Genomic DNA, 25,858 nt, shown 5'->3' on the forward strand with positions numbered 1-25,858 from the left:
GAATAGACTGCCCATACATGTCAAGCAGAGTGCCTCCTTGGCCCTCTTCAAAAGGAACTTTGACTGGATAGGAGATAGGAAATTCACCCCGGGGATCACGTAAGTCGCCCTGCTAGACAGGGGTCCAGGGAAGTAAATATTGTGGGAAGAAATATCCAGGGAATTGTTATGGCTAGGCTTGTACAGGCCCTAGGGCCGATAGCCTAGTACCAACCTATGAACCTATAATAGCCCTGAATGCCAAAATAGAAGAGGTATAAACGTTTTTATCCCACCTATCCATAGCCCTGCTATTCTAGCCTAAAGGGAGAGCTTTAACAAGGAGTTTAGAAGGTTTATCAGATAAGTGGAAAACTGCGGCAGCAACAGTACCAATGACTAAACGACAATCAGTCCGATGGATAAGCAACCTGTATTCAGGCTGACTGCAAGATAGTCTGAGGAATTACGGTCGTACATCTGCCTATATACTCCTACGCTAGTAAGTTGAGCTCATACACTGGACATCACATCGGACATTACCATACTGGGAAGGTAAAGCTTTGGTACCCCAGCAGTGATAACCCATGTGTTAGGAATACTGCAATGGTGACTTCAGTCAGAAAATGTATCCATGCTGCAGCCAAGGAGGAGATTCCAAAACCCTGAGAGGAGGAAGGATATGAATCTAAAAGCCCCTGGAGACTGGTCCTAGCAAAGCTAGCCCTGGACCTTGAAAAGGAATCCAGTTTGTAATGTGCTGCTGGAGTGAGTCTGTCAGAAGGCAAGTTGCCACTACTGCACACTAGCAGCACACTTAGTCGCATTTCTTTCATTAGCCCCCTCATAAATTAAAAGCACAAACAGAGCTAAAATACCCAGTCAGAAAGAAATGGGAGGTGGGCAGTCGCAAAGTGAGCACAAGCACTACACTGAAAAAAACACACCCCTGCCTGTCTGAAAATAAAACTTTCAGTCACAAAAATAAGTTTACACAAGCAGTGCATGCATTTTCTCAAAAATAGCAACTATTTAGCTAAGTAACACGTAGCTAAAAAACAGTGTTCCCTGATAGGAAACATCCGATATTGATAAAAATATTGGGTTTCTTAAAGGGGAAGTATTACTTTTAGTCAGAAAATAAAATTATATAATATTTTCTTAAAAGAGCAACCATTTCTGTGTGGAGGGTTCCCCAAAGAGGACTTATCTGCCAGGAATGAAGCGCTTAGCTGACTTCTGCTCCTGTGAAACCCCAGAGATGCTTCTCAAGGGCAACAAGAAAGTAATGAAGAAACCTTCACTCCGACTGCAGAGTTCCTTCATTGGGACTAGCCAATCAGCAGTCAGAGTGAAGGTGTTTAGGGAGCCAGAGCTTTGTGAAGCTGGATAATTATTTCCTTGGCAGGGAAGCAACCCACACAGCCTAAAGGCTAATGCAGCAGTGGGAAAGATGAACATACAAACTGACTTTGAATGCAGATCTAGGAAACTCACTAAGCCTCAAAAACTAAAGGAAAGCACTCACAAAAAATTAAGAAATATAACCAGATAGCCTAGAGATATTTTTCAGAGCTACTGACTGCTTGTATGGCTGACTAAATCTTGAGTTTGGTTTGAGGCACTGCGCACTGTGGTTAAAGGGAAAATCCAGGATGGTCTGGGAATGTTTTATGATCTAGGCTGACTAAATATCTTCTGGTTTTAGTCCTATAGGTAAAGGATGGATATGAAAATACCAATGTCAGATCTACTCATTTTCCACACACAGATAATGAGCATCCCCATCTAGTCTATCATTAACCTAATGGGGTTAGAGATCAACTCAGTTATCAGTAACCCAGGTGTGAAGTTTAAATATAATTACCTGATTATACATTTTTGAGAAATGCTTATTTTTTAGAATCTTAAAATAATAAAAAGGAACTATAAATTATCAAGTGCTTCTGAATTCAGATAGTGATATACGTTTATTTCTAACATGAAAGCATCAACTCGTTTTCCCCATCATTTCTTACTGAAAAGGAGAAACAGCAAATTAAGTATGTTACAACTGTTACTAACATTTTGATATCAAAGTTAACGAAAGATGACAGAATCATAAATAAATTAGTGAAGTATGAGTTTACTTAGTAGTTATGTACTGATTCAATTAGATTTATATAATCTGTTTGTTTACTTAGGAAAACAATACTGTAGCATAGCCATAATTGTGTGCTGTATTTGGTTTAATTTAAAATCATTAATTCATGCCAGTAGAGTATCAACGTTGTTATGACAGATGAGCTGTACTTTGCCCAGTAAACCTCAAAGGTGTCACCTGAAGCCCTGTGTTCTGGCAGAAACTCTCTTGATGAGAAAGTCAGGGGTGAGAGGCAAGAATGTATGACTCAATAAAAAGACCTGCTGAGTGTTACTCTTCGCTTTCTAAAATGGCAATATTCAGGTTGGGGTTCCCAGAACTTATCTGTAGAGCCAAGTCTGCGGAGGTATTCATCTGTGAGCATCTAGTGTTAAGCCACCCTTTTAATTTGTATGGACAAATTGAAATGGCTGTGTTATGACATTCTATGGGCTCAGTACTTACAAGGTGATGAAAGGTGCTCACGTACAATGCCAGACATGGTGCAAGCATCCACAGAAGCAGGATGTCACATGGCAACCTAGACTCTAGCAAGGAAAACTACTTTTATGGGTACAGAACATTGTGTTCCTGGTGGAAAAGAAGCTCAGCATGCTACAAGAAGTGAAAGAATATTGGCTAGCTATAGTAGGACTCAACAGGCTACAAAACCAGACTTCTCAGTCTGAAGCAGTTTGTCTCCTGGATCAGGTGCTGCTTCTCAAGAAAGGCCTTTGGTGAGTGTGCAGATATTCAAGTCCCTGGCTGAAAGTTGTGCAGCTGAAGTTTCTCCCAGCAGACTACTGGGTTGCCTCAATGGAAGTGCAAGCCACAGGCATAAACATTCTGGCATCTGTTTGTACTTAAATAGCAAAGAGCTATACAGAGCATTCAGATACTTTACACTAAGTTGGTGAGGTGCTACTTACCAGCTCTGTAATCGTACTAGGAAACTCAAACAGGGAATGGCAAAGATACCTGGAGAGTTACAACAGGGAGAAATGGCAAGCCATGAATTGTCAATAATAAACTCCATGTCTGAATACAAGAAGGCTAATAAATGTAATTTGTACTAGAGCATCTTGGACTAGAGATGCAGAACAGATTTTTGTGGATGTTTCCTTATAACAGAGTTCATGCATTCTGAACACCTTAGTGAAATTAGTGAAAAAAGAAACAGTGCCGCCACATATGATTGTGACCTGGTGGTAAAGCAGATCCACCAAACAGATGGATGAGACCCAAAGTAGTAGTGAAGGTCTACTGGACATTTTTGTGTGTACTGAGTTCAACATTTGACTTTGAGAAGACTCAAACTGGGCTTCCAGTGATGGCAGTGACACCAGCTCCACATGGCAGCATTCAAGGCCCCAGTCATTGAGGTGGCAATAAGGAGTTGTGTTAGAAAGGTGGTCGCTATGAAATAATGTGTCAACCTTAAAACCTAGTGATATACATCTGAGATGACAGGAATTACCAGGATAAAAATGTTAGCATTCTGGCCAACGATTGTGGAAGCCTTTTCTAACTCAGTTGAGAGGTATCAGCAAACCACAAAAGCCAAAAAAACAGAAGCAGATGTTTAGCAAAAAATGTGAGCAAGGGTAAAGGATGCAGTTTAGAAAGATGATTACTGGGTAGCTTTCCAACACAATAAAATCGTCTCACTATTAAAATGTTGGCACTCAATGCCAAATGCTGACAGAAAAAAAGAACAAAAACCCAGGAAAAGAGTAAACCTCGAAGATCTCTTCTCCAGTAAACTTTTTTTTTTTTTGGCAAGGGTGCCAGCCGCCAATACCCCAATATTATATATACCAACTCCAAGACAGCCATACCTTGTAAAAAAGGGAATATTCAGAGAAATGGGCACCTAGGACTTAGTAAGTCCATTTTATGGCCATTCAGTCTCTGTTTCAGGATTCACTGTAGCAGGTCCTGACCTTTCAAATGATTACCCTAAAAATCAAATGAAATATCCCCACATTACAACAGCTCAATTAGAAAAACTTAAACTATGTACTGCAAATTTCTAACATAAAACAAATATACCAGTCAAGCAAAATTCATTCCTATCCAAAACTTGTGAAGTGTCTGCCCTCACCTCACTCCTTAATCATTCTTATTCTGAAGTCTTGACATCTCAGAAGAAAACAGTAATACATATTTGCAGTACAAGCTATTAATACTGCTCTTTCTAAAAAATGCAGCTATCTTTAACTGGGTATACTAGGTTCAACACTACAACATTAAAACAGGCACCTGAAAATCACTGCAAATACAGCAGGCAGTGAACCAAAAATGTTCACTGAAATTACAACCAAGCAAGACAATTTCAACCTACTATAAATAAACATGAAATCATCATCTATATAGAACAAAAACACCTGTCTCTCTCTCTGACGCTGATGGAGTTGGGGAAGTAGTATTAACTTGACTGATGTTTGATAAATGTCATGCAAGTCTAATGAACGGCCTTTAAAGAGGTCACAACAAACTATATGTTTGACTTTTTAAAGAGGTGGAAAGAACAACTGAGGAACTGTTTAATTGGCACCATGTCCTCTTAACAAAAATTCTGGGCCTCAACTCCATAGTTTTTTTTGGGGACAATCACTTTAGGTAAAGTAAATACAGTGGTAAGATATGTCTCGTGTAGAAGGGATCTAGTAACAGATGTTGAAAGAATGGGACAAAGGCTGAGATTGCATGGCTAACACACACCCCTTCAATGTTGTACAGAAGGAATGAACAGTGCTATCACACAAGCTAGGAATACAAAACAGTCGTAAGACAACTATCCCAGCAGGGAAGTACTGAAATGTTCTGTAGCTTATGGTGGGGACAGAGTGGTGCAGAACATAATCAAGGCTATAAAAGGCCAAAATAATCAATTAATCAATCCCCACTTGCAGTCTCGTGCATTTCATGTAAGACCACAACACTGGTATTCACAGATAAGTATCATTCACATTTGAAGTCACTATCCAAAATCCACTTCTGATAGTCCTTTGTGACCACAGAAAATAAGGAATTAACAATGGCAGTATTAAAGATGCAAATATTTTATTAGGACAGTAAAGCCTTCCATTATAACTAACACTTTCATATTCAATTCATTTAATTTTATGATATGGAACCACTGCAAAAATACATAGCTTGCAAATTAAAAAAAAAAAAAAAAAAAACGTACAATAGAAAACTGCAATGATATAGTAATCTGTCGATTTGGACATAGTGGTACACATCCTATTGAAACACACTGCTCTGCATTTGGCTATATAGCCAATACCTCCTCCTTGAGATACTGCCAAAATAAATACGACATAAAAAATAAACACGTTTGGAGCACAGAGCTACAGCAAATGACTTGTTTCTTTACTTCTACAGCAATCTATATTGAAAAGACTTCAATGTTTGCCACTGACAAATGACTTTTCTCCCCTGCAGTAAGCTAAATTTGAAGATGACTCAACAAAATAAGGTCTGCTATCAATTTAAGGAAGTGATGAGAATAACAAAAACATAATACAATTTAACTATATTTGAATTACCATTTTAAGAACTTCATTTTCATTAAAATATTTTCTTATCTTACCTTCAGTAATTTAGTTGCGAGTTTCAGTACATTGTTCACCAAGTTCAGTTCTTCCTTTTTATTAGGTTTCTTCTCCATTTTCAAGTATAAATTGATCTAATAAAAAGTTACAGAAATACATTATGTAAAAAAAAAAAAAAAAAAATACAGGTACTTAAAAATAGTTATTTACTTACCATAACTTGGCATCTGTGTTAGCTTATGTCACTATTCATCACTCTTGGGTATTGGATCCGTCATCGGATCCGAGCCGGCAACTTTTTAGACAGCTTCTAGGCTCAAGCACCTCCCAATCCCATGATCTCTTGCTGCCCTCTAACTGCTCAGATCAAGTTTGCCCTAAGTCTAAGGAAGACCTTGGCCACCAGACAGATCACCACCACATCCTCTAGATCCTACAGAACTGGGGATGGAGGGAGGGATAGTGATGAATAGTGACACAGGAAAACAGAGACGCCAAGTTATGGAATGATGGGCAAGGCAGGCAGCTGACATAGTCATTGACCTGGAGGAATGAGCTCGGACTGGACCGGTTAAGGATAAACCTTTAGATGAATAAGCAAAGGAAATGCACATCGAAATCCAACAGGAGTTATTTTGGATACCGCCTGGCCCTCCCGGTTAAGAGAGAATGTCACAAACAGCTGGTCAGACCTTTGAAAACTCTTGGTCCTACTTAAATAGAAATGCAATTGTCTATGCACATCTAGCATATGCAAGAGATATTCCCCTTTATTAGCAAAATTTGAGAAAAGGCTGGCAACTGGACTGACTGGTTCAGATTTGCTTCTGTAGGGCAAGCTTAGGCATGAATGAAAGGATAGTTCGAAGGGCCACTCCGTCTTTATGAAAAACCAAGAAAGGCGGTTTGATAGAAACAGCCTGCAATTCTGAAACTCTTTTAGCTGAAGTTATGGCTACTAAAAAAACAGTCTTCCATGAAAAGAATTTGATATCACATGTGGCAGCAGGCTCAAATGGACTCTCTGTGAGAGATTACAGCAAAAAAGAAAGGTCCCAAGGAGGGGAAGGATCCTTGACAGGAGGTCGGAACAGAAACCCCCCTTTTAAAAACTCTACACAAGTGAGAGGAGAAGGTGGGTTCCTCACAAACATGGAAGTTGGAAATAGCTGCCAACTGCACTTAGGAGCTAGCTCCTTCCTGAAACAGCAAAGACAAGAGCAGCAAGATATGGGAAATGGAAGCTGAAGCAGGATCAAGATTGTTCTGCTAAGCCCAAATAGAAAACAGTCTCCACTTACTGGTGTAAATCTTTCTAGTGGAAGCCTTCTGAGAGGCTAGGATAATGTTCTTAATGGGAGAAGGTAGCCTTGGCTGGTTCAGGATTACTGGAAGTGGACAAATAATGCCATCAGATGAAGCAGCTGTAGGTTGGGAATCAGAAGCAGAGAGGGATGGGAAATCGGATCCGGAATGGGATCTAGTAGCCAAAATGAAACTGAAGAAGGGGGAACCACACCTGCCGAGGCCAAAAAGGGGAGATGAAGATCAAGGTGGCCTTGAGGCGACAGGCTTTCTGAACAACTCTGGGAATGAGAGGCAAGGGAGGATAGGCATAAAGGAGACACGGAGGCCAACTGTGAACCACAGCATCCCTGGGTGACTTCCCGTTTGGGGGAATCAGGGTGAAATACCAGCTGTATTTGTGATTGAGAGGGAAAGCAAACAGATCACAGCTCAGCTGACCCCAACAAAGGAAGATTTCTTTCGCCACAGAAGGATTCAAGGTCCACTCATGAGGACTCAGGATTGCCCTGCTGAGTCTGTCCGCCAGCACACTGGACTCTCCGGGAATATGTGTTGCAACGAGAAAGCACCTTGAGGAAATCACCCATTCCCACACTCTCATGGCCTTGCAACAAAGCAGATACGAACGTGTGCCCCCCTGCTTGCTGATGTACCACACAACAGCCATGTTGTCTGTGTGAACTGCAATAGTACACAGAGTGAGGGAGACCTGCAAGGCTTGCAATGTGAGTAGGAATGCCCTCATCTCCAGGACACTGATATGGAGTTTGGTCTCTGCTTGGACCATGTGCCTTGAACCATCTATCCCTGAAAATCCTCCCTCACCCCAACAAGGAAGCATCCGTGGTCACTGTGGCACTGGGGGGAGGAAGAGAGAATGTCTGCTAGGAGGTCGGGAGACTGGATCCACCAAAGGAGATGATGTCTGCACACTGGTGTGTGGACTGGTGTTGTCATAAGATGAACCAGGGAAGACCACTGAACTGCAAGAGTCCACTGCAGAACCCAAATGTAGAACCTTACTAATGGCACTAAATAGACTGCCGCTGCCATGGACCCCAAGGCTCTGAAAACAAGGTGGACATGGGGATGAGACAGATCGAGACGACACTGAACATGAGATCAGATGAGGTGTACCCGGCGAAGCGGGAGCACTGCAATCTCTGACACAGTGTCCAACTGGATCCCGATGAATTCCAGATTTTTGAATGGAATCATGTATAATTTGGGGAGATTCACTAATGCCTAACTAGTTGAACAGCTGCAGTAGGTACTGATTAGGCAGTGGCCAGATGACACTTCATGGGAGCTGTGAGGAGCCAATTGTCTAAGTAAGGAAACACCTGGAAACCCTGCGGTCTCAGGTGAGCTGAGACCACAGCCATGCACTTGAACACCTGGGGGGCTGTGGGTGAGAGCAAAGGGCAGAGTCCTGAACTGGTAGTGACTGGCCCTTACTCAAAAGCAGAGATGTCTCCTGGAGCACCTGTCTATTTTTATATGTTAGTATGCATCCTTGCGATCTATGGAGCACATCCAATCATCCTTGTGCAACAGAGGCACGATGGACTGGACAATGACCATCTGGAACTTGGACTTCTTGACAGAGAGGTTGAGTTTGCTGAGATCCAAAAATGGATGCAAGTCCCCCATCTTCTTTAGCACCAAAAAGAAGCAAGAGTAACTTCAGGATTCTCGTTGCCCTGGGGGGACCGCATGAATGGCTCTCTTTTGAAGAAGCTTGCACACTTCTTCTTGAGCTAGCTCCCTCTGATGGGGTCATGCATCAGGGAGGTATCTCCTGACCAGAGGAGGGGACTGAAAAAAGGGAACAGAATAACCCCTGGAAATGATGTTTAGCACCCAATGATGTTTTGTAATACTTGCCCAGGCCAAAGGGTGCAAAGACAAACAACCCCTGACTGCCTCCAGGGCAGGACAGTTGGGTTTCTCAGAGAAGGGTTCCCTGGAGCCCTGATTTTGTAGACCCCCCTCTGCCCCTGGGGCAGCATCTGCTGTTTGAGCCCTCTCCCCTGACCTTTGGAGGAGGGCTGATCTTCAGCAGCCTGGTAGGCAGACTAAGACTTGCGAAACCGCATTTTCCTGGCCCCTTTGCTACATCTTGGAAAAGGAGCATTGAGGGGTGGAAAACCTGATTCCCACAGCTGACAAGGTCTTGCCCTCCTGCTCACTGCTGGTGAGTCTCTCTGACCGAAGGGCCAAACAGTGTAGAACCACTGAAGGGGGCTTTGGTGAAAGATGCCTTAAAGGACTCTGCAAATCAGCAGTCAGGTGACAATGAATAGCGCTGCCTCTGCCAGCTGCTCGAGAGGCCCCTTCTGTCGCGTTGGCAATCAGCCTCATCGATGAATTAGCCAGGGAAGAAAGTATGGATAGCTTGGGGACACCTTGCTTAGTTTCCCAGCAGGCAGTGCCTCAGAAAGGGACATGGTAAGCTCCTTGACCAGGTCCCTTTTTAGTTGGGTCAAATGTGCCAGGTAGTTAAGTGCCCACAGACTGAATGTAGCCAAGGTGAAAACCTGCTTTCTGTGCCTGTCAATCGCCTGGGACTCATGGTTGGGAGGATGGACAGACATGCTCTGTTCTGCCAACTCTTTCTTGGTGGTGGCAGCTACCACAATTGCACTGACTAGCATGCCTTTCGACCAGAATTGCTTGTCAGAAGGGGGACTGAGGAATTTGTCCACACGTCTGGGAACAGGCTACACAGTATCTGGGTCCCTCCAAGCTCTGCTGGTGATAAGGTCTACAAGTTCATCTGCAGGAGGTGAAACCCAAGAGGTAGATGGTCCTGTCCCAAAAGCCTTCGGAAAGACTGACTTCTCGAAGGAAGGGGGAAGGGAAGACCAACCGCCCTTAAGCTTAAGGATTTCCAAGATGTCCCCAAGGAGACATCCACAGGAGGAGATCCCGGGGACCCGTCCCCTTCATCGAGGTCCGTATCCTCAGTTAGTGACTCAGCAGGGGAGTCCAACTGTCTCCTCTTACATGATCTCTTCGGAGGAACCTCCTCCAGGGGTGGCTTGAGGGAGGATTCGGAAAAGAGGGGGACCCCCATGTGAAGCAGCTCCCGCCTGAAGGCTAGTTCAAGAGGGCTGACATGGGATAGGATGAGTAGGATCTGCTGGGAGGGAACTCTCTAGGAGGAAAAAGTCCTCTCTATGACCCAGAAAGCCGAAGGACTGGACAATGCCTCATCCGCACTCTCAGCAGGAAGGCCTGCCTGGGGAGAAGGACCAGAGCATACCAGAACCTTCGGGCCTCTGGATGGTCCCCTAGCTGGATGGGGCAGAGGACACGAATCCCCAACTCAATCTGCGCCTTAAGAAAGGACCTCATCATCCTGTCCATATCAGAAGGGAGCAAACCTCCTGGAGGACCTAAAGGAGGTGGAGGACATAGCTGAGGATGGGTGTCTAGATCCCAAGGATCTCCCCTCTAAGGAACGACTTCTGTGCTTGGAGATGGAAGCGGACTGCCTCAAGCCATACCCTGAGGGGGAATCCTCAATAACAATAGTGGGATCAGACACTGATCCCGGATCCAACATATTCAGATCTGATGAAAAGGTAGGATCCAAACGCTTGGATTCCACATGCCTCAGATCCAAGGAAGCTGGATCCATGGCTGGTCCAGATCCAAAGGCCTCAAACTGGAGACCTTAAATCCAGGAGTGGATTCTGGTGATCTTGGATCCCAGGGCTTCGGAGTGGAAGCCCCAGATCTATGAGTCAAGGACCTTAGGATTTGAGGGTGTCAGATCCGACTTGAGTCGAGGCTGGGGTTGGATCGGAGGTACTAGGATCCAACAGCCTCGCCTTTTTGGAAGAGGAAGATCCGAGGAGCGAGGGGACATTCCTTTTGTGCTCAGAGGGTTCAGCCTTTGCAGAGGACTGAGCCAAGGGACCCCTATGAGCTAACCCTTTTTAAAAGAAGTTTGTTTTGGAGCTCGACCAAAGCCCTGGGGTTGAATAAGACACAAATGTCACAATCAACCTCCAGGTGGTCAACTCCCAAACAATAAAGACACTCCTCATGCGAATCGAAGACAGGCATCTTCCGACTGCACAAGGAGCACCTTTTAAAGCCAGCTGGCTTATCAGACATGATAAGTGACCTACAGCCAAGGGGCGCACAGAAAAACACAGCCAGTAAAAAAAAGCATGCACAAGTCAGCACCGGGAAATGAGCAACCGACCAAAACACGCAAGTACTAACCAACTAGAACAACCACAATTCACACAATGAAAAAATAATGGGAAAATAATGGCCACTATAAAAAGGGTGCCAAAACACACAGAGAACTAATACTACACTACTCACTAACAATAAAATATTAATATAACAGAAAAAGGCAGACCAAATTTTTAGAAATAGAGCTACTTATCCCACACAGGAACTTGAGCCAAGAAATCTGTGTCTGTAGCTTAGCACGGCAAACGAGATCTGAGGGGTTAGACAGCAGCAAGGGATCATGGGAGTGGGAGGAGCTCGAGCCTAGAAGCGATCTAAAAAGTTGCCGGCTTGGATCCCATGTCAGATCCAATACCAAAGAGTAAGGAACAGTGACATGGATTACATCAGATTTACTATTTATAAAATATGCATCAGGATAGCAGGCTACCTACTACTTCCTTGCTACCCACACACACTTTTCTCAAACAGGTGCCAATAAAATGAACTAGACATGATGGATCCAAACTATATGGCCCAACATATAAAACCGTCCAATGAGCTGGATGAACTGGAAGCAGGACTGTATGGCCTTTGCAAAGGGTAAGAGCACTTCTGCAATGTACCTTCAGCCAAGTAATCAACAGGTTTCAGGCATGATGTTCTGCACAATGGTAAACTCTGGCATGGAAATGCAATTTAGTACCATGCATTAAAATGATCATTTCTATAGTACACAATGCTGTATGAGTCACTGGGTTCTATGTTAAGATAAGTCTATCTTAGGGATCTTCTGATACTCTAAGTCACATCCACCCTCACCATTCTGCCAGTGAGGATCTGCTAGCAATTCCAAAAATGCATGTGAAAATGACAAGTCACAAACACTATCAAGTGGATACATATTAGATGCCTATTACGAAAAGAAAATGTAAATAATGGCCAATATAATGCATTTTATCTCCTTGTTGGCTAGGGCATACAATGCAACCTCCCAACGCAAACATATCTCCCCCACTCACAGCCAGTTTACTGACTGTAAATATCTAAAATGTCTAATGGTGATCAAATGAATTCAAGTACATACACAAATTGTGACAATAATGCATTCAGCTCACCGATGCCGGATGCATCCAGTGCAAGCCACTGCAACCCCCATGAATAGAAATGCCCAATTACTGACTCTGTTAAACTCAGATGTCACAGTAATATATTTGTAGCTCACTCCTTCAAGAAGCATACAATGCAATTGTCTGCAAGCCCTCCAACACACATTTGCACTCATACACATAGTTTTATCTAGAAAATGACCTGTCTAAAGTGGGTTTCTAAATTTCAATACAAACAAGAAAACAAATACATAGTTAAACTGCTGGCTGGTGGGGCGGAAATCAAAAGAAAAACAATTTTGTTGTGATAATCAGATATTGTTAAAAGAGCTACTTTTCCTGCACAACAGGCCATGCTTTCAGTTTTGCTTTCTTTTCATTCTATGTAAGGCACCAGCCACCAGATGCACACTGAGCCAATGTCTTGCAGCCTGCACTTGCATGTTGGTTCTACCTCCTCAGAACTGGCAGGAAGACATGTAGTAAGGCATAAACAGGAATTATGTACTTACTATAATCATGGACCCTTTTCATCCTAGTCTGTTTGGTACAACTTTTTGGAACAGATCTGCTTGCTGGATCAGATTTGGCCAATGCTCTTAGCCTGAAAAACTTTTAATTCTTCCCTCCCATAACTCCACTTTGCCCTTCCTAACATCAGATCAAGCTTGCTGTCCAGGAGGCCCTTCCTATACAATAGAGAAATACAAGGAAGGCAGAAGTAAAGAGAAACCAACCCTGACAATCTGGCTAGAAGAAGAATGGACTAGGATGTTGTATCAGATGAAATAAGATGAAAAGGATTCAGCTAAATAGCTTCCATATCCTACTTTATTTGTCCATCTGATCTGACTGTTGAGACAGAATCCCAAACTATATGCTTTCTTGTTTGGTATCAGGGCAGGACACCTTTCAGAAGTGAAGCTCCAAAAGAGGCTCTGGATCTAGACACAACATCCAGTATATAATGCTTGGTAAAGGTATGCAATGTAGACCATGTTTTTGCAGCACACACTTCTTCTACCAAAGAGTTTCTGAAGGTGGCTGTTCAGGCTGCAACAGATCTTGGGAAATAGCTTTTGGTGTAATGGACAGTGTTTTCTTACTTTTTAATTTCTCCAAGTCTTTTGGGTTTCTAATACCATGACAAGAATAGACCCCATTCCTAAGTCAAAGTACGATTAAAGTTCATGAAATTAGTATTGTTTCAATTTTTGATGTCAGCCAAAAGTGCTCCTTGGAACACCCGCAATGTGCCCAGTTATGACTCCTCCTGCAATTCATATGGAGTTATATGGATTGGTAACATATCTAAATACGACTGTAGATTATTTTTTATAAGACCTGTTGCTCCTACTACTATTGGAGCTGTCTGGGTATCTTTCTTCCACATTGCTCACGTTTCTGCCTGCAGAGCCTGATATTTTATGACTTGTGTCTCTCTGTACGCAAGACACTGTAGTCACTGGGTGTGGCAATTTCAATGATCAATGCTACTCGTCTTCTTTTCTTGACCCACTATATCTGGTTTTCTAGCATCTATCTTTTGAACTGTTGGTAATGGGTGGTCCCATATGATATAAGCCATCATTTTCTATGATGCTTTGTGGCTCAAGTTTCCAGTGTTTTTCAGCCACTTCAGTACAATAATGTTTGCACAATCCCCAGTGCAACAATCTTGCCATATTATTATGCCCTTCAGTATACAGTCCTTCTGCCATTAGCATGTCGCAACCTGCAACAAGGTGTGCAACTATTTCTAATTCAGTTTTACAAAACCTACATTAGTCTGTTTCTCCCACATGTTCAGTGGACTTTGTAAACCAACGTGTACGTAACCCACTATCTTAGGCTACCAATTTTAACCTTTCATCTCTTGGTTTGAATTCGCCTCTCCTTAACCATTCCTGCATTCTTTCCTGATCAACATGAGGTTCTTCCATACTTGCAACTATATTTATGCTTTTTTCACATTTCTTGCCTTCTCATCTGGTCCTTCACCTTACATTCTTTCTTTTGTTTTTTGGCACATTCAGTTGTTGCGTGATTTTTATCCACTTCTGCTTTGATTTCCATTCCTGGTTGATGCCAATATGCTTCTGCTAAATTAAGCAGAGAAGTCATCTTAACAGTCATTCTCTTCATGCTTCAAAACTTTCACTATGTTTGGGTCTTGTGAGGCCAGCGGATGTGTGTGTGTGGAGTCCCGCAATTGCAGATCTATACATATAATCAATTTCAAGGAGGCCCATCCCTCCTTCAGAACAGGGAATATATAATCTTGGTATGCACCATACCTCCCAACTGTACCGAATTACTGTTTTTTTTACCAAAGTTTTGGGGTCCAAATAATGGGGTGCCACGATTCCCTGAGTGGCACCCCTTAATTTCTGATTTTTTTCCAGGTTTTAACATTTTTTCACACTTTTTGAGCTGATGTCATCACGTGCATGATGACGTCAGTTCCGTCAGCCTGTCGGAATTGACGTCATCACGTGCATGATGACGTCAGTTCCGTCAGCCTGTCGGAATTGAGCTCAAGGGCTTTCCTGGCTGGCTGGCTGAAATCTACGAGTGCAATAAAGGAAGCAGGTACTGCTTATTTCTTTCCAGGCTGGCAAATCTGCAAGTGCCACACTGAAAGAAATGTACTTATTTCTGTGAACAAATGGAGTTCCTTTCCTGCTGGTACTGCTGCTTCCTGGGCTTATGGGGTGTGTGCGTGTATGATCTCAGCAGAGTTATTTAGCTGCATGGACGAAGTCTGCTTTTAAGGTATGCTTCTTCTCATCAATGGACGTGTGTGTGTGTGTGTGTGTGTGTGTGTGTGTGAGTGTGAGAGAGAGTGTGTGTGTGTGTGTGTGTGTGTGTGTGTGTGTGTGTGTGTGTGTGTGAATACACCTGGTGGCTAGAGGAACTCAGGTTCAAACCCTGTACCTTGGGTACAGGTAAAAAGAGCCTAAAGTCCCTAGCCACCACCACTTGTGAATGTATGCCTCATAGTTTGACTTTCAGGATTTTTGTGGCAAATCACTAAATGAATGAATTCACTAAATAATGACATGCATTTGAATTTCAGCCTTCATATTCTTCAGGAAAAATAAACTGTAACACAACACCTTTTATTCTAGCAAATTTCTAAGTTTATAAGATCAGTATCTGAAATCTGTTCCTGTTTTGGGGCTGTACTCGCCCATTACTGGATTTGTTCAAGTTTTTTGTGCTACGACGCTGAGAGCTATGGTGAGAAGTGAGAACTGGATTCACTAAATGATAGCAATTAAAGTTTCAGTCATGTCTTTCAGGAAGCTGCCAATTTGGCATAGCGTTATGTTGCTCTGACTGTACTGCACAGGGTCCTGGGTTCAAGACTTGGCAGTAAAATGCATGGGGGTAACATTTTATTCTAGCAACTTTCCAAAATTATACAAGCAATGTTTAAAATGTGTCCCTGGTGTTTTTCTTTTGTTCCCCACACAAAAAAAGCTGAAATTGAAAATAAGTGCGAGAACTGGAAAAATGTTCAAACAATAAATTTAAAATGCGCTCTAACTTAAGTCTAAATGTGCTGTATTATACAAGGAATATAATTTAATAAAGTCAGGAAGGTGCATCAAAGAATGCATGTATGTTTCTTGTTTTGTGTGCAAGGGGCTTATGATTTGAAAACAGCTCAAAGGTAATCTTTATCCACCACTGGCCAAACGCATTTTCTTTGAATGTGGTATGGGTTTCAATGCTGTTTCAATGAATGTGAATTTCAAGGGCAGAGAAGTTTTAATGCCAAGTCTATTTTCATTGTGAGACAGTATTGCTTTGTTTAGCAGATATCTATTAGTGTTTGTGCACTGTGCTATAAAATGTGAAAATAAAATCCAAATAATCATTGTAGAAGTAAAGCAGTATACACACATTAGTGTTTATGGTAAATGGGATGAAACAGCCAGGTAATGGGGCATTGGAATGGCTGCAGGGGGAGTCTGGTGCCATATTTTGGTTGTCTTTCAGTTTGTGTTTGAAAGTTGGTACCCACAAGTCATTTGAGTGGGTGGAGTTATGTAATTACGTATGCAAATTTTACATTAATGAGAGTACAGATTTGTACCTATTTTTAATGGGCTTTGTCCAGATTTCTGATGTTTCCAGGTTGAGAGGTATGGTATGCACTGATTTTTATAAATCATTTGGTGAGCATGAAGCATCCTTCTTGATTTCCTATCTAATCTATCCAACACGTTTTGGGGCCAGTCAATCACTCCATGACTGTAAGTTAGGACAGGAAGAGCAAACTGGTTTATAGCTTGAATTTTGTTCCTAGATGTCAGTGCTGTTTTCAGGATTAATTTAAGTCTTCTGAAATATTCCTTACTAAGTTTTATTCACATTTGTTCGTGTTTTATTGTTGATCCTTCATCAGTTCCAAAGTATTTATACACCCCCTCTTGCTTATGTTCTTTTATATCATATTCTTGTCCCAAGCTAATATTTTCCTGACATTGCAGCTTTCTTGCTTTAAAGGTTGCTTTTGCACATTTATCAAGACCAAATGACATTTTTATATCATCTGAAAAAGTTTAGACAATTTGCAGTTGTACTTTCAGTTCCTCATCTGATGAGCTATATAATTTTAAATAATCAACAAAGAGATGATGAAAAGTCTTTACACTTTGTTGTTTTCTATGAGCCAAATTACGGCCATGGCCTAAGCTGTTAAGTAGACATCTTAATGGGTTAAGGGCAAGGCAGAATAGCAGCGGTGACAGTAACCCTGGAATAACCCCCTTTGAATTTTTATCCCTGGGATAATAGTTTGTCCTTTATCATGGCTTAATTGCAAAGGGGTCTGCCACTGTTTCATGGTCACTGTAATGTAGTTGATCAGTGCAGGGTGTGTATCTTATACATTTTTAAGCATTCTTTTATCCATGAATGTGGGATACTATCAAATGCTTTTTTTAGTCAATCCATGCCATACTTAGATTCTTCCCCTTTTTACAGTTCTCCACTATGACTTTAACAACAAATAATCCTTTGTTCCATATGACTTTCTTTTACTGCCCATTTTGTTCTACTGCCATAACTGAGTTTTCTACTAATTGACTATAAACTCTGCCAGCATCAATTCCCGTATATAATTTATACATTGTCGGAAGGAAAATTACTGGTCTATAATTTTTAGGGTAGCTTACAGGTTCACTCTCAAGTAGGAGCATCGTTTTTCCTGTTAACCAGGTCGGTGGCTGTTCGGGGTGTGCATATAAACAGTTTTTGCTCATGGCTAAATCTTCGTGCAAAGATATTAATACTTTCAGTCAAAAATTAGGTACGACGTCTGCACCTGGGGTTTCCCAATTAGAGGCTTTTCTTAACTTTGTTTTCAATCTCTCTGGCTGTTACTTCAACCCATTTCATAACCTAACAATTTGGCTAGAAGTAGAATGGATTAGGATGCAGTGTTTTCTTACTGGAAGAGTAAACAAAAGTAATGCAACTAGATAGCCATCTGAACGTTTTCTTAGAAATTCTCTTGCCCATTTTATTTTGAGCAAAGGATATTTACAGTTGACAATTCTTGCTAAAGGGTTTGGTTCTACAGATATAAAATCTTAGTTGTTTAAGAACATCACAATGGAAGACGATGCATGAAGCACAAAAAGTTTCCTGTCTGAAGTAAATGAAACTACAGAGTTTTTCATGACAACATTTTTTATGTATGTGATAGAAGCTGCCTCAAAGGTAGTTTTGCTAGAGCTTCTAATAAAAAATTAAGGTCTCATGTACAGGGTGGGCCTTTTATTGGAGAATGCAGATGGAACAACACTCACTCTTGCAAGTCTGTGTGAAGCCAGGAAATGGTTTTGAAGTCCATGGTGAAAAGTTTGAAATGGATGCCAAATGCACTTTTATGGTAGAATAACTAAACCCTGCCACATAAAGTGTTGAAAAAGAAATGTAATGAGACAGAAGTGGTAAAATGGTGCACATCTTGATTCATAGTCTAAAAGGAACACTGTCTCCATTTACTTTTGTAGACCTTGCAAGTAAACTGCTTCTGAGATGTGGGCAATATATGAACCACCATTTGGGAAAATGAAGGGTCTTTGGCATAAATGGGAATTGGAGATTTCATGTGGTTGGCTTGAGATTATACACATCAGGATGAGGCTGACTAGACAGATGACAGAGAAGTTCCATTTTTAAAGCCAGAAGCCATGGAGTCTTCAAGTGAAGCACATGTAGAATGGACTAGATAGTGGAATAATGAGAATTATCTTAGATTCACATGTATATGCTTTCTGAAGAAAGCTGGAAATTCGTAGGAAGGCATAAAAAAGCCCAGGAGGGTTACTGACAAACCAGAGCATCACAACGACTGACCCTCTGGGGGTTGCATTTGGTGCTGGATGTGGAAGCAAAAATGTTACAGCATGCCTGGTCCCAAAGAGAGAAAATCTCCTGAGCCACTGATGGTTGAGGGACCACTTGTGAGGCATCAGACTAGACTTGCTGAGCCTGTTCTATTAAACAACTTGAATTTTCCTGGGAAATGCACTGCAACTAGAAAGTGAAGTGGATCTACTGCCCATTGCGCCTCAGTCTCACGCCCTCTCTGCAAAGGGGATAGGACTTGGTTCTTCTAAGTAACAGATATATCTGATAGAACAGCTAGAAATACAGAGGGAAGGAGATCCTGTAGCTTCTGCAGTGCTAGGTGAACAGCCGTCATCTCCAGGATGTTGATGTGAAGGTTGGCCTCTGTGTCCAAGCTCCTTGGAGCATCCTCCTTCAAACATGCCCCCTACCCCAGAGAGTAGGTGTGTGTGCGTGTGTGTGTGTGTATATATGTGTAGTGATTGTCACATCTGGGGATGGTATTTTGAATAGTCTTGCCCAGGCATACAGTTAGGGATGTCGGTCACCACAGTAAGTGGTCTTTGCATGCTGGAGTTATGCAAAATGACACTAAAGGATGGTCAGACAAAGTACAGTTTTGTACCTACCATAAATGTAGATGTTCGAGGATCCACATTGCTGCAGTCCTAACTATTGGGTAGTCCGCTGTCCAGTCGGCCCGAATACCAAAGTATATGGCTGGCGTCGGTCAGGGCGCATTAGACTGACGTCAGTACGTCAGGGTACTAATGCGCATGACCGACGTCATATCCTCAGTCTTTTCTTGCCCCAGATGTCAGAAGACCCTGAAAAGCTAAGGCCAAAACCAAAAATTCCAAACATACCTGCACCAAAAATATGTACAATATATACAAAATTACCAGAATATAACCTCACCTACACAACCACCCTTAAACACACAGGGAAGGAGGGAGGGTAAATTGGACTGCAGCAATGTGGATCCTCGAACATCTACATTTATGGTAGGTACAAAACTGTACTATGTTCTTCATTCCACATTGCTGCAGTCCTAACTATTGGGTAGAATCCCAAAGCAGAGGTAAGGGAGGCTGGCAAATCATAAGGAAGCAGGAACTGACAACATGCCTTGCAAAATAGCTGTGGCAAAACCAGCCCTAGACTTAGAGTAGAGAGGAAGGTGATAATGCTTAGAGAAAGTATGCACTGAACTCCAAGTAGCTGCCTCCAAAATATCCTTAGTGGCCACCCCCTTAGAAATGCTGTAGAAGTGGCAGTAGCCCTAGTGGAATGAGGCCTAATTCCAGCTGGAATCTCCTTGCCATGATGGGAATAACAAAATGCAATGCAAAACCCAATCCACCTAGAAATAGTTTGTTTTGACACAGGCTTGCCCTCGAACCCAAAGCAAAAGAAACAAACAACTGCTGAGACTGCCTAAAATCCTTAGTCCTGCTCAAATAATAACGCAATTGCCTGTGTACATCTAAAGTGTGCAAAATCTTTTCCCCTTTATTTTGGGGATCTGCATAAAAAGTAGGCAAATGAATAGTTTGGTTTAAAGCCACACTAGAAACCACCTTAGGCATAAAGGAAGGATTAGTACGTAAAGATACCCTATCCTTATGAAAAATCAAAAGAGGCTCTACCGCCATAAGGGCCTGCAACTCAGAAACCCTTCTTGCAGAAGTAATGGCCAACAAAAAAGCAGTCTTCCATGACAAATATTTCAATTCAGCAGTAGCCGCAGGCTCAAAAGGTTGTAGAGTAAGTTTCTCCAACACAAAATTGAGATCCCAAGCAGGAGTAGGAGCTCTACGGGGGTCTTATATTCTTTGCCCCTCTAAGAAATTGCTTGAACAAAGGATGCGAAAACAATGGTGGGTCACAATCATAGTGAGCTGAAATTGCTGCAGCATGAATCTTAATGGAAGAGAAAGACAAACCTTTGTCTAATAACTCAGTAAGATATTGAAGAGCCACACTCAAATTAGGCTCAGAAATCTCCAAATTGTTTGCTGCACTCCAAAATAAAAATCTCTTCCATTTTTCTGCGTACACTTTCCTTGTACTAGGTCTTCTGGCTTCCATAATCACATTTAAAACTTGTTGAGGAAGTTGAGACCTGCTGTCTTTCAAAACAGAATATGCCAGGCTGTTAGATGAAGAGAGTGAAGCTTGACATTGAGCAGGTGACCGTCCCTCTGAGACAACAGGTGTGGAATCAAGGGTAAAGGCCATGGAGGCTTCCTTACCAGACTCCTCAGTAATGGGTACCAGTGCTGCCGAGGCCAATCTGGAGCTATTAAAATCATCCTTGGCTTGTCTTGTCTGACCTTTAGAAGCACCTTTGGGAGAAGAGGCAGAGGTGGAAAAGCATACACATGAAGATTTTTCCAACTGAAAGAAAGAGCATCCACTTTCCAAGCTGTGTGATGAAACCTCTTTGTGCAAAACTTTGGCAGCTGGTGGTTTAGTGGAGAAGCGAACAGATCTATGTCTGGAGTTCCCCATGACACTGTCAATTTTTGAAATACATGAAGATCCAGTTTCCACTCGTGGGGATCCATGATTTGTCTGCTTAACACATCTGCTAAGGAGTTCTGTGCTCCCGGCAGAAACCTTGCCTGAAGAGTTAGTTGCAAGCTGAGCGCAGTCTCCCATAAAATCATTGCTTGCCTGCACAATGGGTAAGAATGTGTTCCCCCTTGTTTGTTGATGTACCACATGACAGTTGTGTTGTCTGTTAGAATCAACACCTGCCCTGGAAGAAGTACCTCCTTGAAAGCCATTAATGCAAACTGGACTGCTAACATCTCTTTCATGTTGATATGTAGATGCTGTAGTCTGGCAGGCCACTTGTCTTGTATCCACTTTCCATTTAGATGAGCTCCCCAAGCAATGTCTGAGGCATCTGTCGTTAGAATCTGACTCGCCTCTGGCCGGGTCACAGAGAGTCCCTTGTTTAGGTGACATTCCTGAGCCCACCACAAAATTCCTTTTGAATGCAAGGTATTATTTGAATGACAGTGTCCAAATCCTGGCAGTGCTGTGTCCATACATTTTGAGATACCATTGCAGCTTCCTCATATGCGGTTTGGCATTGGGAAGCACCAGAATACAAGATGCCATGAACCCTAAGGCTTGAAGGACTGTCCTTGCAGTCAGCCCGGACTGAAGAGATAGTTGATGGAAGTAACTGGAAAGATTCTTTTGTTTGTCCGGGGTTAAAAGGCCATCTGGGCTGCTGTATTCAGTCTCACACCCAGAAAGCACATGTCTTGAGAGGGTACTAGACTGGACTTTATTTCGCTCACAGAATACCCTAGGCATCTTAGCACTGCTATGACATAATCCAAATGCTGTAGAAGGTCTTCCTTTTCTTGAGCTAGAATCAGGCAGTCGTCCAAGTAAGGATAGATTTGAATTCCTTTTAGCCTGAAGTAAGCTATCACTGGAGCCAGAACCTTTGTGAATACTCTGGGCAGTGGATAAGCCAAAGGGCAATGCAGAGAACTGATAATGAGAATTTCCAGCTCGAAAACGCAGATACTTCCTGCAACTTAGTCTTATAGGCACATGAAGGTAAGCTTCCTTGAGATCTAAAGTTACCATCCAGTGATCCTTGCCCAGCAGAGGTAAAAGCTGTTGTAACGTCAACATTTTGAACTTGGGAATGTCCAGATAAGTGTTGAGGATAGATAAATCCAAAATTGGCCTCCACGTGTTCCCCTTCTTGGTACTAGGAACAGGCGAGAATAAAATCCTAGGCCCCTTTCTGGCACAGGAACTGGCTGAATGGCCCCTATGTGGAGCAACAGAGAAATTTGCTTGTGAGCCTCTTGTCTTTGTAGAGGAGGAATGTCTGGCATGCCTTTGAAAGGAGGCATGGTATGGAAATAAAACCTGTAACCGTGGTGAATGATATCCAGAACCCATCTGTCTTGGGTAATTAAATCCCAATTTTCTTTGAAAAGAGACAGCCTTCCTCCCAAAGGTGCTGCCAGGCGAGAATGTACTGGCAGCTGAAAAGGCAGGTCATTGGGTCTGCTTACGAAAGGACTGACCCCTGCCCTCACCAGAAGTCTGAGCAGGGGAACTCCTGTCCTAGGCCTAAAAGAACCTTGAGCTCTGCCCCTACCACGCCTAGACCTACCCCTAGACTGGGAATCATAAGCAGGATAAGTCCATCCCTTAGTAGGCCAATTTCTACTAAACTTGGAGGCTGCACCTGCAAAAATCCTTAACAGTTTGCATAGACTTAGCCTTGTCCTCCATTTTCTTTAAGACTGCTTCCACAGGCGAACCAAACAACACATCAGACTGCAAAGGAGCATCCAAAATCCTTGTTTTAACATGCTCAGCTAAATTCTGATCTCTCAACCAGGCATGCCTACGAAGAACAGAACCAGTGGCAGCCACCCTCGAGGAGGCCTGCACAGCATCAAAACCACATTGCAAGGAATGTTTACCCACCTGTTCAGACACATGAACTAAATCCTGCAACTCTTTACACTCAATACCTTCTGCCAGAGCATCCACCTTAGATTTCAATTGTGAAAGGAGATAATTCTGATATTTTAACATGTGAAACTGACAATTCAACGCCTTCATGGCTAAAGTGGAAGACGTATACACTTTCTTTCCCCATCTATCCAAAGCCCTTGCCTCTTTATCAGGAGGAACAGGATTTTTAACAACAGAGGCCTTCACACCTTTAGGCCCCTGAGAGACAGTTTCCGGGTCTGCCCTAGGACTCTTAAAAAGATACTTATGAGCTTCAGGCACCCTATAGTACCTATCCGGTTTAACTGGGGCAGGAGGCAAAGAATCAGGATTGAGGGAAGCCTCTGCAAAAACATCTTCCACCACATTCAGAACAGGAGGTATAGCTAAAGGCCTATGCTGGGGTAAAACAAGAATTCCCTAAGCCTCTTCCTGGAATCAGAGAAATCTTGACCTTCCCATTTAAAATGCTCCCTCATGGAATGCAGAGTCTCTGAAAATGAAAAATCCTCAGGAGGAGAAGCTGAAGGAGTAGAATCATCCACATCAGAATCAGAATAAGGAGGATACTCCTGCAAGTCTTCAGCCGAAGACTCAGAAGCCTCCGAACATTGCTCAAAACTCTCAAACTCAGGTTCCACCCTAGGCCTCTTATCAGGAGGGGGAATAGAACCTCTAATCATAGTAATCAAATCCTCTGCCATTTTAAGCATATGTTTCTTAGGCAAAGACCCTGAAGCACTAGGAGAAACCCCACTGAAGTTAAACTTGGCCTGCCTCTCAAAGAAGCCTTGGAAACAGAAGGGAGGCTCTAACCACCTTAGGAAGAGAGGGAAGAACAGCCACCTGAGAAGCCCCTCAGCCTGGCCTACTTCCTGCGAGGATACATCCTGTAACAGTAAAGTCTCTCCCTGAGACTCCAAAGAAACACCTGGCAAAACCTCCGCTCCACTGAGCCTTCTAAAGATCCGGCGCCTGGGACTGTCGGTTCTTCCACTCTAGGCTTTGCTGCTTTGTCCTTGCGCTTTTGGTCAAGCGGCCGGAGCCTCCGACGGCATTTTATAATTACAACGCTTCCCAAAACTAACCTGGCACAGTCTAACCTTCTCTTAATAGTGCGTTTGTTAAATCTAGCACAAGAGCGGCATCCAACAACGCCGTGCTCAGGCCCTAAACAAGGTATACACAAAGTATGGTAATCCCTATGAGGTATCTGTTTCCCACAAGAAATACAGTTATTCACTTTTTCTGACATCCGGTTAAATACTGAGGCAAGAAAAACCAAAATATTCCCCAACGGGTACTTAGCCAACTTTGATTCGGTCTGAAACTCTGACTTCAGAAACTTTCAGAACGCCAACCTGCACTCGCAAAATTGCTTCTGCATCGGACCATGCGGCAAAAAAGACTGAGGATATGACGTCGGTCATGCGCATTAGTACCCTGACGTACTGACGTCAGTCTAATGCGCCCTGACCGACGTCAGCCATATACTTTGGTATTCGGGCCGACTGGACAGCGGACTACCCAATAGTTAGGACTGCAGCAATGTGGAATGAAGAACATCAGTGAGTACTGCGAGGCCAGCATCCACTGAAGGACTCATGTGGAATCAAGCATGGCTGATGGGAATGGAGGCCACCATAAGGCCCAGTACTTTGAGAACCAAGGAGACTGGTGGTGAGTCTCTTTGTATGAGCAGCTGTACAACTTTTTAGATGGTCTGACATCTTTCTGGGAGAAGGCTAACTGTGCAAGCTCTTGTATCCAGATGGCAGGTGATAAATCTGACCTACTGTATAGGACGAAGGCATGACTTTCTGTGATTTATGGAGATACTTAAAGACAAGCAGAGTTGCAAAAGGTAATGTCTGGCTGACTGTAAAAAGTGTTCTTGTTTCAGCCAGAAGCTAATCATCTAGGTTTGGGAAGATTTGAGTAGTAGATGACCTGCAATGCACAACTATGTACTTGAAACCACATGGGGAGTTGTTGTAAGGCCAATGGGTGAAGCTCTGAATGGGTACAGACTGTCTCCCAGCCAGAAATGTATAAACCTTTTGGACTCCTTTGCAACTTTTATGTGCAAGCAGGTATACTGAATATCTATAGAGCACCTCCAGTTATTTGCCTGCAGACAGGGCAAAATCTTTCTCTCAAAAGGATTTATGCTACTGAGATCCAAAATTGGCCTGAGGTCCATGTTCTCTTTTATGACTAAAAATAATCTTTAATAGTTTCTGGACCCTATCTGGTCAGCTGGGACCTCCTGGATGGATCTCTACTTTAAGACGAGGATGGAGACCTCCTTTTTGGCTGCTTTGAAATGAAACGTCTAGAAGTGGCTAAAGTCATTGGGGACAGTTTTGGGGAAAAAGGTATAATACAACTGTAGGGTAGTATCTTTCTCGGGTCTATATTAAATTGTCGAACGGCCAGATTATCGAAAGTGCCGTTCACATTACTTGGTTTTGTGGGGGGCTGTGCCCCCCCACACCCCATACCAACTCCGAGATCGCACTACAGTAAGGAAAGGGCAAAATTCCCAATCTTCACTGCCCCCCAATCCCACAAACCAGAACTCTATGAATGGCACTTTCGATAATCCGGCCGTTCGACAATTTAATATAGATACTCTTTCTCACCCATTTGGCCATCCATGCAACTGAGTGGAGAGGCAAACACTCCGTTACTATCTCCAGAAGTGG

General features: G+C 42.8%; 1 protein-coding gene across 2 annotated transcripts in view; it reads right to left on the minus strand.

Annotated features, from left to right (window-relative positions):
• PHTF2 (putative homeodomain transcription factor 2) overlaps positions 1 to 25,858 on the minus strand; it is a 1,638,259-nt gene that overhangs the window by 56,063 nt on the left and 1,556,338 nt on the right. For both annotated transcript variants that reach the window (XM_044088321.1, XM_044088320.1), the window contains one exon: positions 5,700 to 5,795. In XM_044088321.1, coding sequence (XP_043944256.1) covers positions 5,700 to 5,795 — 96 coding nt within the window. The remainder of the gene's footprint in view (positions 1 to 5,699; positions 5,796 to 25,858) is intronic.

Source organism: Protopterus annectens, chromosome 11.part0 (genome assembly GCF_019279795.1).
Source record: "Protopterus annectens isolate FY-2018-M chromosome 11.part0, PAN1.0, whole genome shotgun sequence".
Taxonomy (NCBI): Eukaryota; Metazoa; Chordata; order Ceratodontiformes; family Protopteridae; genus Protopterus; species Protopterus annectens.